At 36.5% G+C, this 19,026-nt stretch overlaps 1 protein-coding gene across 1 annotated transcript in view; it reads right to left on the minus strand.

The window, feature by feature from the left end:
• Positions 1 to 19,026, minus strand: part of PACRG (parkin coregulated) — a 260,326-nt gene that overhangs the window by 188,736 nt on the left and 52,564 nt on the right. The window contains exon 3 of the mRNA XM_050894568.1: positions 2,681 to 2,815. Coding sequence (XP_050750525.1) covers positions 2,681 to 2,815 — 135 coding nt within the window. The remainder of the gene's footprint in view (positions 1 to 2,680; positions 2,816 to 19,026) is intronic.

The following is a 19,026-nucleotide window of genomic DNA, read 5'->3' on the forward strand; positions in this document are numbered from 1 at the left end:
GCAGAACTGAGTAAAATATAGTTCTAAGAAATTTACTTATTTAATCAGATCTACAAATAAATATGATGAACTGATGAAAATTAGCCATTAGATGTATGTTGGATATTTTGACTACTCGCATGTCCTTAAAACAAGTGAAAAATACAGACCTTACTTTATCTGCACCTTTAAATATTAGCTAATGATGAACAACATTTTCACCCTTTTGCAGCAGTGGGCAGCCTCTAAGACTTTAGAAGCTATCATCTAATGTAAAGTTTGAACTAGAAAACTCCTATTTGCTTGCTTCATCTACTTAAACTGCACAATAATCAATGATGGTTGCATGCCAAATTAAACAACAGCCTCAAGTAATTCTACTACCTCAGTATTGTTTTCTTGAGTGCCTGCCACAGAACTCAGTCTGGATTGATTTGTGACCAAATCAAGTAGCATGGAATAAGGGAAATAAGGTTGGACCCTGCCATGTGCTAATTTAAGAATGGAATAGTCTACTACTATGCTGCCTTCTTGCATGCATGCTGAAGTACTGATAATTTGTTTTGAAAGAAAGGATTAACAGCAATAGCAAAAGCAACTGTTGCATGACATCTCAGTCCTACATTGTACTAACTACATGCCAATGTTTTACTGTGGTAGGTGGACACTAGGGAGACATTAGGTGTATAAGATTGCAAACTGTGTTAAGAAAAAATACGTGCTGGATCTTTGTCTAGAGACTCTGCTATTGTGACTGTCTTAAGGTAGTATGTCTTCAAACAATTCAAACTGTCAGATACAGGGAGCAAACACTTACTCTAGACATTCAGCTGTGGTTGGAAGGCTTGTAGATAGCAATTTAGCAAGATGTCATAGAATCACAGAATCATAGAATATCTCAAGTTGGAATGTACCCATAAGGATCATCAAGTCCAACTCCCTGCTCCTCACAGGACTATCTAAAACTAAATTATATGACTAAAAGCATCGTCCAGACGCTCCTTGAACTCTGACAGGCTTGGTGCTGTGACTACTTCCCTGGGGGACCTGTTCCAGTGACCGACCACCCTCTCAGTGAAGAACCTTTTCTTAATGTACCATCTGAACTTCCCCTGATGCAGCTTCATTCCATTTCCTTGTGTCCTAAGTCCACTAAGGAGTCACTAGCATCATCTAGTGGAATGCTAGTCCTTATGATGGAAATATATGCATCAAATAGCAATTAAAATGAGGTAAATTGTCTGTACCTCTCAGTCTGATTTTGAGAAATTAGAAGTTATAATGCCTCAAAATAAAAACTAAATTCTGCAGATTTTTTGCAGTTGCTTGCAAATCACCTTTGGGTCTTACCTGGTGAGTGATGAAAGGTGATGAAAGATTAGAGTGCAGACTTATGTCATAAGCCTGTGAGTTTTAGTCCAGAAAGGGCATTTCTAGGGTCACCTGAAGACCCAGTTGCACTGGAATCTCATTCTGATCATGGGTAGAGTCTTGCTGGATAGAGATTCCCTTTGCTGCAACAACTACTAATTGTTCCTTGTGCTGATTCAACACTGCTATGGGCAGCAAAATAGCACAAATCTCTCTTCTATACTTCAATAAGCAAAAAAGCTACCTTAAAATCTAGTTACTAACAAGTTATATAGTACCACTTACCACACTATAGGTCTAATCCTATTGGCTTCGTTAGGAGTAGAATCAGCTATAAGATTGCAAAATCCCTCCTTTTTGTGTTGAATTAACATAGCTATACATTTAAAATTGCCATCATGTTCTTGACATGAACAATTTAAAACATTCTACAAATCTGACATATTTTGCTCATGGATATCATGTTCGTTTTCTGTAACTATCACTGCTTTCAGCAAAATCTTATTCTAGTCTAATAAATAACACAAAAAAATAAAGTAATTCATGATAACCAAAATAATTAAATAGTAGGAGTGGGTTAAAGATCAGCATTCATTTTTCAAATTAAATTTAAAAGTCTTCGGTAGTTACTTAGAAGATTGGCAAGTTTTACAAATAACATCACCAAGCCTTTTAGAGAGAAACACAGCCGCATTAGAATGGAGTCATTAGGCAATACATTTATTTTGAAGCCAATTAACCTTTTGTCAGAGAAATGTCGGAGCTGTAATGGTTTCAGCAGTGGAGGTCAGCCTGTAACAGAGGCACGTATGACAGCGATTACGCTGTCTGACATATGCTGTAGACTGAGAGTACAGCTGTGGAATGAGAATCTGCCTTCGTTTGTATTCTGCTCTGCATTTTCAGGGAGCAGGCAATCTTGACCTATCCATTTAGGTAATTAAAGCTTCTATTTGGAAGTGTCCTGCAGGAAGGTGAAATTTGGGGGAGATAAATGGCTGCTGCTCACTGTATCCAGCCACTTCCATCATTTGATGGACTGCCTGAAACAGGCTGCATTGCCAGGTCCTCATAAAAATAGAGATGAATTGGGCAGGAGACAATTCTCTAAGGCAAAGCAACTCTGTCATCTTCCTTTTTGCAGCATATAATTTAATTGTTAGCCAAGGTAGACAGCTGACTCAGGGGCCTTTATCTAATGGCCTCCCCACCATCTTCCATTTGATAAGAAATTATTTCAGTTTATTTACTTACAAGCTAACTTTGTTTGACAATGAGAGATGTCACTTCAATAAGCTCAGCTGGCTGTCACAGCTGTGCCATGACTTACCTTCCAGGCGATTTTGTTTCCTTTAGTATCATGCTCAAGGGCAATTGGGAAGTCTCCTCGCTCATAAAACTTGCGAAATGCTGTGGGCTTTGTTGGTCTTTCTTTAAATGCTCCTGCAAGTGGGGGCCCTCTTACCTTAAAAAACCAAAACCAAACCAAACAAAAAAAAACGTAGTTCAGTGGTAATATATTTTTAGAAAAAGCCTAATTTATATGGCTCAGAATAGAAACAGATACAAAAGAAGAATAACACTGATCTCCCAAATTATAGTTTGCTTTCTTCTTTACATGTTATACTTCACTTCTTTGAAAGTACACTTTGGCAATGATCTACAGATTTTGTTAACTGCTTTTTTTTGTTACCACTTTCAGACAGTCCCATAAAAACTGTTTATATTTCAAAGTAGCTATATTCATTACCGCAGCATTTTAAAGCAAGAATAAAACACCAAGAACATATTGACATTATATAGTAGACGTTATTGGAAAATTAAGCATTTCTCCTTTTTCTGTTTGTTTCTTTCTAGAAGTCATTTGATTTGATTTCCATCTAATATAACTGTCCTCACCTTCCATTGTCTTTCTCTGGCCGTTACCTAATCTCCCTCACCATATTCCTTCCTCAAATGCTATGGGTCCGGCTTTCATATGACTTCTAGCCCTTCAGTATTGATGGCTGAAGCGCTGGAAGAAATGAAAGAAAGTCTTCTCTCAGATCTCTCCTCTCTGCCTGTGAAGAAATTTGATTTAGCTCCACTTAGTTCCTTATCTGAGTTATTGCTGGTTAGCATATTGCATAGCCTGAGTGCCTGAATGACAGTCCAGTTCCAAAATGCTCACGTTGGAACTTTTTTCTCAGCCAAACATAGTAGCAACAGCAACTAACAATTGGCATTAAAATAATAGAATTTCAAGTACTTATAAGAAAGCTATTGTTTAAGCTAATTAACAAAGCTAATCTCAAATGCTAAAAGAGACTGAGAGCTAAACTAATCTCAAATGTCCTTGACAACTGATTCTTCCCTGAGAAACTCTTGCCTTCTTTTTTGTTTTTATAGCCATACATCTGGGATAAGAACTTTCTACAATTCTCTGCGTATCTCTTTTGTCAAAAATGCCTTTATGACTTGCTACCTTTTATAACATAGAAAGTGTCATTTTCAAAAAAAGGTGAGAGTTTCAAGGATCATAAATCATACCCAGTATTTTGTATTGTTCTATTTGTCTCTCTGTCTTCAGTGACCCTTACGTTAGTTTCTAGCAGCACAGACATTCAGCTTTCCAGTGAACAGAATGCAAACATGTAACATCCATTGTTTCATTTGTGCTATTCTGTAATTTAACTGTGCTAACTACAGATCTAAATCTGACTTTGCACTTTTTTTCTCCAAAGTATTTTGACATCATTTTCCACTGGCTGAGGTAGAGGGGTCCACTAGTGATACGCCTACACTGTACTTTACTACAAATTGGTTAAACTAGGGCTACTAAACTGTGACCTATTGTTGCATATTGCTGTCACTGATAGACCATGTCTAGCGAAAATAGATTTGATATGCATAGCTGTAACTTTGCTTAGTAAACACATCTGCAGCAGTTGAGAGTAATATTCCAAGAAAAGCATTTCTAACCAATGTAAATAAATCTACACTTATTGTTCTGCAGAGGAACAATTTGTTCTGTGCCACTAGTATAAGTACTTTCACTTGTCTTTAATTTTTTTTTGCATTTCAGGCAAGTCTATGAGTCACTGCTCATTTGAGGCTACTAGAAAAGCATCTATGTTCTTTCTGTATATTTTTCACACACAGGACCTTCACATGTCCTTCAAAACATTATTTTCTGTACAATATTAGGAGTCACTGTTCTATTAAATTTTAACTTAAATTATTGATAAAGAACATGTTGTCTTGATTACATGAGATGATGGATACAATCTTAATTATTTCTTGCAGACTATCATCATTAGAGGTAGCTAATGCAATCCCAAACTGCACCCTATCTGAAACCAAACATTTTCTTCTTCCCAACTCATGTTAGTAAATTCGCTATGAACCTTCTTCTACTGCACCTTTACAAATTTTCTAGAAAATATGTTTGTGTTAATTCAAGTTCTTCCTATTCTTTATTCAGGAACAAAGAAACTAGAAGGACTAAAAGGATCTTGGTATTCAAATCCGTTCTGTTGTGCATTATCCTTACTTCAATGGTTAGAAAACACTTCTTAAATAGTATGCCTACTCTGATCTGCCACCTCAAAAAAAGATATGGTAGAATTAGAAAAGGTTCAGAGGAGGACAATGACTGAGGGTATGGAATGGCTTTCACAAGAAAAGAATAAACCGGGAAAATGATGACTAAGGAAGAATAAAATAAAGATCTATAAAAGCATGACTTCGTGGAGAGGATGAATAAGGACAGATTTTCCACTGCCTCCTTCAGTAAAAGTACAGGGCATCAAAAAAATCTAGTAAGTGACAAGTTTGGAACAAACAAAAGTAGTTATGTATTCATGCAGCAAGTAGTGGATTTATGGAACTCCTTGCCAAAAGTCAGTGTTGGAAATCCTAAAAGGTTCTGTACATTCAAGTTGTGACTGGAAAAGCTGATGAAAGAGAAATCCATTCAGGTTTACTAAATCCACATTATCAGTGATCAGAAATACAATGAGTATTATCCTTTTTCATGCAATACAGTCTGTCTGGTAGATTTCCTAGCATTACATTTAGTCTCTCATGGCCACATCACACTGGCATCTCATAGTTATCCTTTGATTAACTGCCACAGCAACTATCTTTTCCAGTTGATGAGCTCTATGTTAATAACAGAATTTCTTGTCATTAGTTTTAAGTGCATTATCTTGCATTTTGTACTATTATATTTAATTCCATTTCTATTACACCATTTCTCAAGGGCTTCCACTTCCATCTGTGTGACACTGTGATCTTCATCTGTTTTAATAACAACTCCAAACATTATGTCAACTAGAAATTTCATTATACAATCCTATTTTTTTTGTCAAGTTCACTAATGAAAATATTAAATAAGGTTAGCCCTAAAACCACTTCTTAAGAAGTTCCATTAATAACTTTCATCTATTATCATATCTCTCATTTCAACACTACATGTCATTATTGTCTCTACTTCAGTATGGAGTTTCTTACCCATCTTATGCATTTTGTAATTCTTGTACTGTATAACTGCTGTGGTTTAACCCCAGCCAGCAACTCAGCACCATGCAGCCGCTTCCCCCTCCCAGTGGGGTGAGGAGGGGAAAAAAAAAGGTAAAACTCATGGGTTGAGATAAGAACAGTTTAATAACTAAAGTAAAAGAAAATATACTACTAACTAAGTATAATAATAATAATAATAATAATAATAATAATGAAAAGGAATATAACAAAAAAAACAGAAATAAAACCCAAGAAAAGACAAGTGATGCACAATGCAATTGCTCACCACCCGCTGACTGATGCCCAAGCCGCGATCCGCCCCTCCTGGCCAACTCCCCCCTGTTCCATGGTATGGAATACCCCTTTGGCTAGTTCGGGTCAGCTGCCCCGGCTGTGCTCCCTCCCAGCTTCTTGCACACCTGCTTGCTGGCAGAGCATGGGAAACTGAAAAATCCTTGGCTTAAGATAAGCGCTACTTAGCAACAACTAAAACATCAGTGTGTTATCAACATCATTCTCACACTAAATCCAAAACACAGCACTGTACCAGCTACTAAGAAGAAAATTAACTCTATCCCAGCCGAAACCAGGACAATAACTAGCAAAGTAGTGTGTATAGCTAGAGAAGTAGCAGCATACCAAACACCTGAAAATAGTCTAGAGAGAGAGCAGTTGCTTTTCTTAAAGCTGTTGCTTGTCTTAAAGATATTTTTCTTGTCCGTTTGGTCTGTAATAGGCATAGAGACTTTTTAAATACCAGGAAGAGCAACTGACTCCAAAGAGGTGAAACGATCTAGACAGGAATGAGCCTAAGATCTGCCTAGAACAAAGAAATATCAACAATCAGGAAGAGAGTGGAACTGTCCCTGCATTGAAGAAATGGTGCCTTGCATGACTGAGGAGTACAGTTGCTCCGCTTTCAGTTTATTACATGGAGACAACTTGTTCCTTTTGTTTGTGTCTGATAAAAGTAGATTACAAGACATTTGCTAGAGTGGCTGCATTGAGCTAATACTGTTTACCTTTTGCAAATATTTTCCTTTCCTTCCTATCTTTATTACTAGGGAGACCATCACTATCATATTTGGTATTCTGAACACTGTTCTCTATATGAACATATATGTTCAACATATGAACACTTTTTATAATTCCTGATCTATTTTGGTTTATATATTTATTTTCCTATACTTAGATTTTAAGTAGTGCTTTTTGAGACCAGACTTCTTTTTGTTTTCTATTTGCAGACTATCACAATGCAGGAATGCCGGTCATGGATTCAGATTAATTGCTATAAAAAAGTAACAAAAGAGCAACAATTAAATTCTGGAACAGGGTATCCACAGTGAGCAGCTGTCTTAAAATTTTCAGGCCAGTCAAGTTCTCCAGGAAACAAAGTCAACTTTACTTCTTTTTTGCTTTTCATACAGAAGATATGTTTCTCACAATAGAAAACTGTTGAACAGCCTTTCCTAACAGATGAATGACCATTCTTAATAGCTCTTTTCCTCATGCAGATTTAGCATTTCTCCATGTACAACTCATTAGGACCTTCCTAGCTGTAATGTGACAGTTTCTGAAGACACATTTGGTCCACAATTTCAGAATGTAGAAATCAGAGGGATAATACCTCCTGATCCTGGTGACAGTTGAAATAATCTGATTTACCAAGCTGCTTACATAAACTATGTTTTTCAAAATCTTACAGAAATGTTATGGCTTGAACTTTTAGGGTAAGACTAATATGCTTTTTCTGGCTCATGGGCAGCTGGTCACAAAGGGAGTTCCTAGAGGTTGGTATTGGGTCTGATACTGTTCAACATCTTTATAAAGGATGTGGATGACAGAACTGAGTGTTTGCTTACCAAGTTTGTGGATCATACCAAACTGGGAGGAGAGGTACTATACACCAGAAGGAATAGCCACCATTCAGAGAGAGAGGCCTTCACAAAGTAGAAGACCGGGCCAACAAGAATTGCGTAAATGTAGTGACTTGCACATGAGAGAGAATAATCCCAAACAGCAGTACAAGCTGGGTGGGATCTGACTAGTTGGGGTGTAGCTTTGCTGAAAAGGACCTGGGGATTCTTGTGAACAGCACTAAACCTCAGTGAGCAGTGCCTTTGCAGCAACGAAGGCAGAATGAGCCCTGGGTTGCATCAGTAAGGGTATAGTCAGCAGACCAAGGAGATCCACTGTATTGACATTTGTTAGGACACACCTGGAATATTGTGTCCAGTTCTGGTCCTCCTAGATCATGCCAAAACCTGAAAAAAATGCAGAGGGTCTAGCAGAGGACCATGAAGATCATTAGACATCTGGAGATCTTGACAAAAGGTTCAAGAAACTGGATGTGTTCAGCCCAGAGAAGAGAAGGCTCAGGGGAGGATCTAATCACAGTCTTCTAATCCCTAAGAGATAGTTATAGAGAAGATGGAGGTATTCTCTATGCACAGGACAAGAGGCAACAGGTGCAAGTGCTTCAAGGGAAATTGTGTATGGATACAAGAAGCGTTCTTCACTGTCAGAAAAAACACTGGAATAGGTTACCCAGAGAAGTGGTGGAATCTCCCTGAAAATACTCAGGATTTGGCTTGGCAGGGACCTGAAAAAACAAATCTAAGACCCAGCTTTCAACAGAAGGCTGGACCAGATGATCTCCAGAGGTCCCTCTCAGATGAGGCTTCTCTGTGATTTTATGTTGCTAACTAAAATATACAAAAAGAAATCACACAATGCTTTTCCTTGTGATAATGAGTTTTGTCTTCTTACATTTTATATTGTTATAATTACTGACTAAAAAGGTCATTCTGAAAGTATTCCATTTATTGGAAAAACAGTAACAAATACTATCTTCTTCAACCTAACAAAAATATTTCATTGCAACATAGCTAGAAAGATTAAGATTAGAGTTCCAGTTAATTAAAGGCTAAAATTCATGATGGCAAAGTATATGAAGCAATAAACAGCTTCTGAGGTTCGTTAAATGCCAAAGAGAAGTTGAAGAGTTTGATAATTGCAAAACTAATTTATTGTAATTCTATGCCATTGAACTATGTGACAAGATAAAAGATACAAGCCATTAAGCAAAAAAAAAAAGAGAAAGACCATATTTCTTTCATTGACTCATGGGCATTTAAAACCATTGTATCAGGTTGCATTCTTACACTTTTCAGTGATGGCACATTAGGAAAATGACTAAGAAAAATTATTTGAAGCCAGGTTTAAACAGTGATTAATTATTTGAAGACTGAATTTTCCAAATTTCCTAACTGAGTGTCAAACTATATGCATACTCAGGGACCTAAACACATACCTGCATAGGACAACTGGTGATTTTCATGAAAACTAACACTAGTTTCATAAGCAGTTTAAGCCAGAGAAAAATTGACACTGACACGGAGATAAGTGGTCTTTCCTACCTCATGCACCTCCATGCTACCACAATGTACTGCCCTCCATTAATGACAGAAGCTTTCATGTAGGTATTCAGAGGACCAAATCAGGAACAAAGGGATGTTTTTGTTTTGTTTTGTTTTATTGTTTGGTGTTGTTGGTTGGGGTTTTTTTTGTTAGGTTGATTTGTGAAGTGTTAGATCCTTAAGGTGGTTTACTGCAAAGATGAGTGAACACTTAAGCTGGCACAAGGGAGGTGTCCTGGTTTGATCCCAGCTGGCAACTAAGCACCACGCAGCTGCTCACTCACTCCCCCCACCCAGTGGGATGGGGGAGAGAATCGAAAAAAAAAAACCTCATGGGTTGAGATAAAGACAGTTTAATAGGACAGAAAGGAAGGATAAATAATGATAATGGTAATGATAATAATAATAATAATACGACAATAATACTACTAAAAGAATTAGAATATACAAAACAAGTGATGCACAATGCAATTGCTCACCACTCGCCGACCGATGTCCAGTTAGTTCCCAAGCAGTGATCTGCCCCTCCCAGCCAACTCCCCCCAGTTTATATACTGGGCATGATGTCATATGGTATGGAATATCCCCTTGGCCAGTTTGGGTCAGCTGTCCTGGCTGTGTCCCCTCCCAACTTCTTGTGCCCCTCCAGCCTTCTTGCTGGCTGGGCATGAGAAGCTGAAAAATCCTTGACTTAGTATAAACTCTACTTAGCAACAACTAAAACATCAGCACGTTATCAACATTATTTTCCTACTAAATCCAAACCACTGCACTATACCAGCTACTAGGAAGAAAATCAACTCTGTCCCAGCCAAAACCAGGACAGGAGGGAGCAGCATGGAGTAGGACAGGAAGAAATAAGTGACTGATTCTTCAAGGAGTGGTGCTGAATTTATATTGAACACCAAGAATTAATTGGACATACAGTTTCTCATCTGCCTATGCAGATATAGGTTGTTTTATTCAAATCAGAAGTCAATAATTGTTCAAGTGCTATGTGGAAAAGAAAAGATGTCATCACATATTAGGCTGTACGGATTCAGGATATTAAGACACCAATGTTTTTACTTCCTAAAAGCAGAATGGACTGAGATCCTACTATTGTTATATAATGATTCATATACTAAAAAAAAAAAAAAGACCAGTGACATTGTAATCAAATTTAATGGTTAAAGACATATCTTTATTAGATTAACCCAGGTTAATGCATTTAGATGACAATTGGGAAGAATGAAAAAACTTCCATTGTTTTGTCTGCCAAGTTCCTTACAGGAAGGCTGGGATTTAACCAGGTCCTTTTATATTTTCTCCTCACAAAAATATTTCATTAAATTTATTTTTGAAGCTATAGGGATCAAAAGTTATATGACCACTCAATGTCTTACCTAAAAAACGCAGTCTTCCTTGAAAATATAATACCACATTATCATCTTGAAGATCAAAATTTTCAGAAATAGAATCATAAATCCTATGTGTTTGTATCGAAACTGAAAAATGTATTTGTATAAAATTGCACTGTATCCACAGAATGGAGTCTACTAATGCATGCTGCTGTCTCAGGGAGATGTAAAGGTGATGGCACTAAGGAAATGTTTGTGTAGCCACTGACAGGGTCTTTGTCTCATCCTCCTCTTGTACTGGTGTTAAACTAACACTCTACTTGGCTAATGCAGCACAGTCCAACTGGCAACCCACTTATTTCCCCACAGGAAAGATCACCATTCATTTCCTTGTGTACTGGAGCCAGAAGCTGCTGCCAAATCCTAATGTAAACCTCAAGTAAAATGCAAGATATATTAAATAAGTCAAATAAATTACACCATATAATGAAGAAATACTCAAACTAGCAGGAATAAAGGCCAAATAATATACCTAGCACTATGCAGTGTCATGTTGACATACAAAGCTTTACTAGAACCATCAACCGCAAGGTCCTCATCCATATAGTGTGATAGAGCTCTCAACTTGGCCGACCGGGCATCGGCACAACACTGCCTAGTTACAACTTGTGCTCAGAGAGCAAGCCTAGGTGCAAAAGCCATGAACACCAGTTTGTGGTTCTGGAGTTAGTACACACATAGATACCTTACACGTTTCTATACTTGTAACACAGACAAGCCCATCATCAAGACAAGCCCAGCAATCATGTAGGAGAAAACATCAAGATTTTGGCAGTTACCTACCAACACAACAGAACAATAGCATGATAATAGTATTTCATGACATATCCACAGATTTTCTAATAAACATAAGTAATAGTAGTAGCAAAGACTTGGAAACACAAATCTTAGCAAGTGTTAACAATCAGAATCTGCACTGGGCATCCCCAAGAGATGATGGAACAGTATGATTACTCTGACTGTCAATAAGCAACAAAGCCTGTGCTGCTCTGTCTTCATTTACTGATCCTAATTTGATTAAACTAGCCTAAGTGGTTAATATGTTCTACAATCATGTTTTGATTTTGCTATGCAGACATACCAAAAATTGAATGAGAAACTTCAAATGACAGGAGAGGCACAGTAAGATGTCCCAATAGGTACTCTTGAGTTCCACATTAAATCCTTTTACTTAATATCAATATGACAAGCATTCAATATCAAAAGAACACAATCCATCAACATGTATCAGACAAAAGCTTTTTATACCCAAAAAGAAACAGGGAGATCCTTCTTCACATGTGCCACTCTTGGTATGCTTTAAATGGTGCAACATCTAATGTTTAAAAGCGGCTTCTGGGGCTACTGCACAAATCTGGACAACAGATCAAAGCCCATCTCATTGCTTCAAAAGTCAAAATGAGAGAAATCAATTTTAAGACCCCAAAACGAAACTACTGATAGAAGGTCAGCAAACATTACAAATGCTTCTAAAGCACCAGAACTTGAAAGAAAAATCAGACGTGATTTTGTACAAAGATATTGTATCTCATTATTGCCCTGAGACACTACTGAAAGTAAGTCATAAGCTGCATGCAGAATTACTCTATTTCATCACCTCAGAAATGTAATTTTTGATTGGGAAAAAGATAAGCTGTTTCGATAAGCCAGATGTGCCTATGTTACAAACTGCTCTACAGCACTTTGTTCTCAGAAGGTCCTCCATCTCTTACTCTCTGCTGGAGTACAGTGTAACTATTTCATATCATTTAGATTTCTCTCCTGATGCTTGCCAAGCAATTTCCTTTAATGCAAAGGGAGAAGAGTGACAACTGCTAATATATTTCTCTCCTTCTTCCAGTCTACACATGAATATAGTCTTTTTTTTCTTGCTTTATTAGTTTCACAAGGCTTTCCGGTGCATCAATTCCACTAAATCTGGGAGCCTTCTAAGTTTTTCCTAATTGTGGAAATTCTTCCATCTGCAGTCTAATGTTTAGAAAAATATAAATTCACTGTGAGTACATTTGCATTCATTTTTCAGCTGGCATCACAAGTGTGCTTCTGAAGTGGCACCCAATTACAGTTCACATCATAAAGCAGTTTCTAAGTGAATGAACTGGAGTCCTTTCAGACAACAGTCAGTCTGAATGAAGAAAATCCCTGAAATGTGTAAAACATCATATCCTCAGCATCAGCTCTTTTCCTTTGGTGATCTTCTCCTATTGGCCTGCACTGCTCTCTGATGTAGAAGTAACCACAACATTCTTTATGGCTGCATATGTATTTTTGGATGCCAAATCTACATACTGCAAATTATAAGAATGCTGTTGGCTAGTAAGCAAAACGAAACATGTAGCTTTTATTTTTTTTTTAGTAATATATATAATTCAATTACAATGTTTCTGGTTTCTATAATCTTTAGTTCTTTATAATGCTCCTATACATTATCATGGCATATCTGTGTGTATTTCAAAGTAAAGAACAGTTGGTAAACCTGTAAAATATTAGGAGAGTTATTCTCAGCCTATTTTGCACTTCCATTACACACACGTGTATGAAGGTCCATGCTGGAATACACCTAACATCCAAACTCATTATTGTGAGCCTGACAGAGGATATCTAGGGAAGAGAATAAGAACAAGGCCATAATATAGCAATCCTGCTTCTTGTTATTCTAAATTGCCAAAGTCCTGCCCTCCCTTCCACTTGGATCTATACTATCATCTCTTCTCTTACACTAATTTTGGTGTTTGCCTGATCCTGCACTAAGCCATTTCAATGCTTATTAGATCTGCCAGGAAACTACTCACATTATTTTGTTAAAATAGTTTTTTGCTGGAGAATGTACTGAAATGGTTCAACAGAGTTGGAATGCCACCACAGTTGCTGAAAGTGAAGGAGAGAGAATGGCATGCCCATGGTAGCTAGAATTAAATTAACTTAAGCTGCCAAGAACCAAATCTGATAGGAGGTTAATTTTTTTTCCCTGGCAGTTATTCCACACCTAGGAGGTGGTAAATAAGCCTCATTATGTGTTTTGGTAAGTATGTTTTCTAATGCTGACATCTTGTGTAGGTCTAATGTGTTCCATTGGAAAGCTTAATTCCAAAAGCGTAATTATTTAAACATTATTTTTTTCTTGGTGAAAAATACATATTAGATAGGGAGAATAATAGGTGAGATGACAATAAGGAGCCTATGACAGCAACTTTCAGAATATATTGAAATAACACTACTCTAACTCCTATTAGAACTGTGCAAATAAACTTGTCTCCATATTATGGAAAAATTAAAAATATAGAAATTTCTCTTTGCTCCAACTATGAACAGTGTCTGAAAATATCTAGGTTTTTCACAAAGAGAACAGGGCCCCATTGGATCAGTTAGCTTTTGAATTACTGGTTTATTAGCCCTAAGACAATCCAGGTGAATCACTTATCTGAAGACATAGACTCTGAAAGGCTGGATTGACCTGTGAGCTAGCAAGAAACTTGCTTGGGTCATGACAGAATGTTGTTTAAACGATTAAACACTGGACTGAAAAGGTAAAATCACTGCATGCTAATTCTAATTGTGACAGACTCCATCCATGGTTTTACTTACCAACCTTACAGAAATCCAGAAAGTTAAATGGGGTTGTGAGGAGTTAACTGTCACGTTTCATAGAGTCATGCTTCAGCTCTCTATAGAATGCACCTGGCAACTTCCCATGGCTAGAGGCTTCAGCTAGCAGAGCAGTTACTACAGGGCCCTCATCATCCTCCCACAATTAAAAAAATGCACAAAATCCCATCCTATGGCTATCTTCAATAGCAAATTACTTGACTGCATCTGAAGAGATGGAATAGGAACACTAAAAGCAACAGCTAAAGAGGAAAGGAGAGGAATGGTGGATTCCTCATTACCCCCATTACCTATCCTCATTTGCCCCACCTTGAGTAAACAGCACAATTCTATGACCAGACCCCATATGTCCTACAGTCCTGTATATGCTTGCCCACCTACTACATTTTAAGTCTGAAGAACCAAGTGGTAGAACTGAATACTGAACCACTGGGAGAAGCCATTATCTATTAAAAAAAGTTGTGAAATCAGAAGCCCCTGAAATAGATTAAGCAACTGCTTAAAAAGCTACTGCATATTTTATTCACTTTATCAAGTACTTATTTATTAAACACAGCAAAGGTAACCTGAGCTTAAAAAGAACAAAAACTTTGTATCTAAACAGCCAAAGCAGTTCCATTTTCCTTCCAACTTCATGTATTACATGCTTCCAAAAAACAAAAAAATTAGAAGAATGATGGTTCTGAAAGCAAGATGACACTAACAGCTAGATGTAAAATTATCCCCCCCAACTTCACCTCTTTCTAAATATAAAGGAAATGAACTGTTTTTAATTGCCAACTTCTTTTTCATCACTTATAAAGTAAGTTTACCCACTGTTGTTCAGTTTGAGAATTAGTGCTGAAATATTTATAAAGCATTTACTAGTTGCTTATTTAGGAACACTTCCTTGTCTGTCTTTCTTAAACAGATAGAAAATCTCACTTGTAGGAAATAATTCCTGGTGTGCTATAACTAGGAAATTCAGATATAATAATATATCAAACACTGTTCATAGAAATAGGAAAACTTTTATGAAACCTGATGATTTTTAAAGGAAAAATAAAAGATGTTATTTCAACCAATATAAGAATATGAATAAATCCAACTGCCCCAAAGTGTATTTTATTTCCTTTTCAAATTTTTTAAGGTTCAAGTTCAAGCCACTACATTTCTGTCATAACTTTGACCATTCAGTGGATTGTAGGTCTCAGCTTACTCTCCAGGCAGGTGTCAGTAGGCTGCACTTATTAAGCAAATTGCCAACCTTTCTTGATGAGCAAAACTCAGAAGACAGTTTCATACTTTACTTTTTGAGATCTTAAGCCACAGAAGTGAAGGCCTTTAACTCATGATGAGAAAGTACGTTACACGCATGTTTGCTCTGACTGCAGCAATAAATTGTGAAATCTTGCATTTTTGTAATAAACTTGAAAAAACAGCATTTATCAATAACAGGATGAATTTTTAAGATTCCCCAAAAAACAATCTTTACATATGTTACATATTTTTCTTTCCTTAAATTACTTTATGAATAATATACTATGTTGGAAAGAAAATACTTCTGCTTTAACATAATTCAAAAGAACATGCCTGACTATAAGCATCTGATGATTTCCACTGAAATCAATATATCCTTATAGCCACAATTCACAGTAAAATTAATATGACGTGATAGTATTTTTCTGATTTTTTATATGAATGAAAGCAGCTTCTTATACTATTATGAACATTATTATCAATAACAGTAGAAATCACTGTCACATGAACTGATGTCACTGTCAAAGAGCCTTCCAACAAGCACTCAGTCAGCCGTTTGCCACTTGACCATCTGTGCCTTTTGCAAAGTACACCTTAGACAAATATTAAACTGCCAGTGACAATATAGAGAATAGACTTAGCATAGTTGACGTCACTACATTTACCGGTAGTTTAACCAGCTTTCAAAAAATGGTGTACCAGAAAGCATACGTGAAAAGCCTTTTTGTATACCTGAGTGAGGTTCTCAGTTGACTTAGTGGGCTGTTCTAAGGCTTTTAGGAGAATCTTATTATCAATAAGAATTCAATTAGAATAAATTTATTTATTTCTTTGTTATCATTAAAAACAAACGCAGAAACCCTACACACGTGAATCCTTCACTTCTATTCCTTTCTTCTAGGCATATACATGCAGCTTGCCAAGATCTGGTTTGGGGTGTAAAATTTCATCTATGTGAATATTTTTTCTACTTATCTAATTGCCTTAGTTCTTTCAGATTCAAATCTATTACAAATGATCGTGTAAGATATTACTGGGACAAAATAGTAGCAAAAAAGTTTGTTGGTACTGAGATTAGAATTTAGGACATGATGCAGTATCTGTTCTACTATATGGCAGGTTTTTTTCCTTTCTCTCAGTGCTAATGTTGCTGATGAAGGTATGTATTAACCTGCTAAGATATCTGTCCTTTTTGCAAGGACAACAGATCAATGGCTTTCTTTGATGTTAAATTCAAATCATTCCCTCACAAGAGGAACCCTAGTAGGAAAAGAATAGTTGTTTAATTCAAATTGTATGCAGTTGAAAAGGTTTTAACAATCTCCATTTGTCTGATTTGCATATAGGTTAAAAAAATCCCCCTAGGAGAGGTAAAATTTTCCTTGGTGAAAGAGAGTTAATTTTTTTCTCCTATCAGAATTCAAAATAGTAGGATGCAAGTGAAAAGGAGCTCTAACAGAATATGTCTTCACAGATACTGATAGCGGCTAGTTTGTGATTGTGGAGGGACAGACGTGTTTTTCGTAGGTCATAATGCTACTACTTTCATAGTTTTTATTATTTGAAATGCTTTTCATATTTGCAAATGCAGGATTAATAACTTTTTGTAGTCATTGATATTCTCCAAATGTTTTGTTTCAGTCTCCATAACCACCTAGACCTACAGTTTGTTTGCATCCTTTTTCCTTGAAAAATAATTTTCATGTCTAAAAAGGTAGTGATAAAATTTGATTATGTTGATGTTAATAATTTCAGCACAGCTGGAAGACATACTGTCTGTTACTGATGTCTACTAAGTCCGCAAGGAAATATATTAATCTTGACCACAACATATGAAATATTTAAACAAAAAACTTTGAACTTTCTACTCTTTGGGCTCCTATTACCATTTCTATTTATTGAACATAGGTATTTCTGATACTGAGGCTCTTACGTAGCATCTTTAACTCATACAGCATTGTTACTATGGGCTAAATCAATCTGCCCCACATTCAGGGCAGTGAAAACTTTGTGGTCTCTTTGAGGTCTGGAAGATATGGGGGATCCTTTTGCTAACTTCAAAAACATTTCTTAAAATGAAGTTATCATCTTCATACTTGTTAGTTTGGCAATCATATGTTGATTTTTGTTAATCTTCAGTGACAAGTTTAAAATCTTTCCCATATCAAGTCCCATGCTTTTCTTTAACAATTCCTCCCTTTATGTGTGCTGTGACTGAAGAAATGGCTTTAAATCGACTTAATCACTCTTTGCCTTAAGACCTTTTCTGAAGCCTCCTCTTCTTTTGCTGAAATTGCTGAATTTTCTTCAGAAGTATCTGGAACTAAGGAACTGTGAGTTCTACCATCATTTTTTAAAAGACCATTTGGGCAGGAGTTGATATTAACTGTTTGGACATCATGATGTCTCAGGTATGTGGTGAAGTAGAGCTAGATTAACTTTTCCTACTGAACGTCAAAGTCTTTTTTTTTTTAATGAATCTTAGTATTGTTTTTGTGATCCATTATTTTTGCCATGTTACCAAAAACGTCTTGAAATATTACAAATCTCTCTCTTCTCAGCAAGCTGATTAGTCTTAGACTGGAGAGTACTGACAGGGTTTTTTGGGCTTTTTTTGCCATTTTGAAAAGAAGTCTGAGACCCAGATTCTTTTTAGTGTCGTCATCATTCACTGACATAAACTGTCCAACTGCTTCAGTTGTAATTTCCTCAGTTTCTTTCCACATAAAATAATTAGACCTTAAAATGTCACTTCAGCAGCTTGCTAGCCTTCTTGTCCGATATATTTATGTGATTATAGATTCAGCTAGATATAATTTTTTCATTATTGCATACATCTTTTATTCCATCTAGACTTGAAATAGCACAGAAGATTGACCTAATGTTTTCTATGGTTCACAGGAATCTTCTTGGAGATATATTTTTGCATAGGAAGACATCATCTATCCAGCTAGTCAAAACACAGTTTTTGCAAATTTTTGGAGCTCATTTCATTCTTTGCACTCCAAGAATTCCCACGACAGATGTAGAGCTTTTTTCTTTATCTTCCAGCAAATATGACCAATTATGTATTTTTCTTTTCCTCACCATGATCATTTCCTCTTCTAATAGTCCTCATCATCTCAGGAGCTGATCTGCTAGGGTGCTGATGAGAGCAGAATCTTAACCTCCCCCAGTTTTGAGCTTAGCAGGAAGCATGAAGATACAGGTGAAAGTCAAAGGACAGAAACAGAGTATCTTCAGTATATTTCATTAGCAAACTAGCCATAACTACATACACAGTGAATGCATAAAACTTAATGATAATTTTCTTTTCTTGGTGATTTGAAGATTCTCAAAAACGAACAAGAACTTTTTTACTTAGGAGAAACTGAAAGGTATGCACAATGGCATGCATAAAGGTATGCACCATGTGCATACCCTTTCCAGAATACATGTGGTTCTTTTAGATGTTATGCTGTTTTTCAATCAAATTATGTCTAATTCATCCCACTTTTTTGCATTGTAAC

Source organism: Gymnogyps californianus, chromosome 3, assembly GCF_018139145.2.
Source record: "Gymnogyps californianus isolate 813 chromosome 3, ASM1813914v2, whole genome shotgun sequence".
Lineage (NCBI taxonomy): Eukaryota > Metazoa > Chordata > Aves > Accipitriformes > Cathartidae > Gymnogyps > Gymnogyps californianus.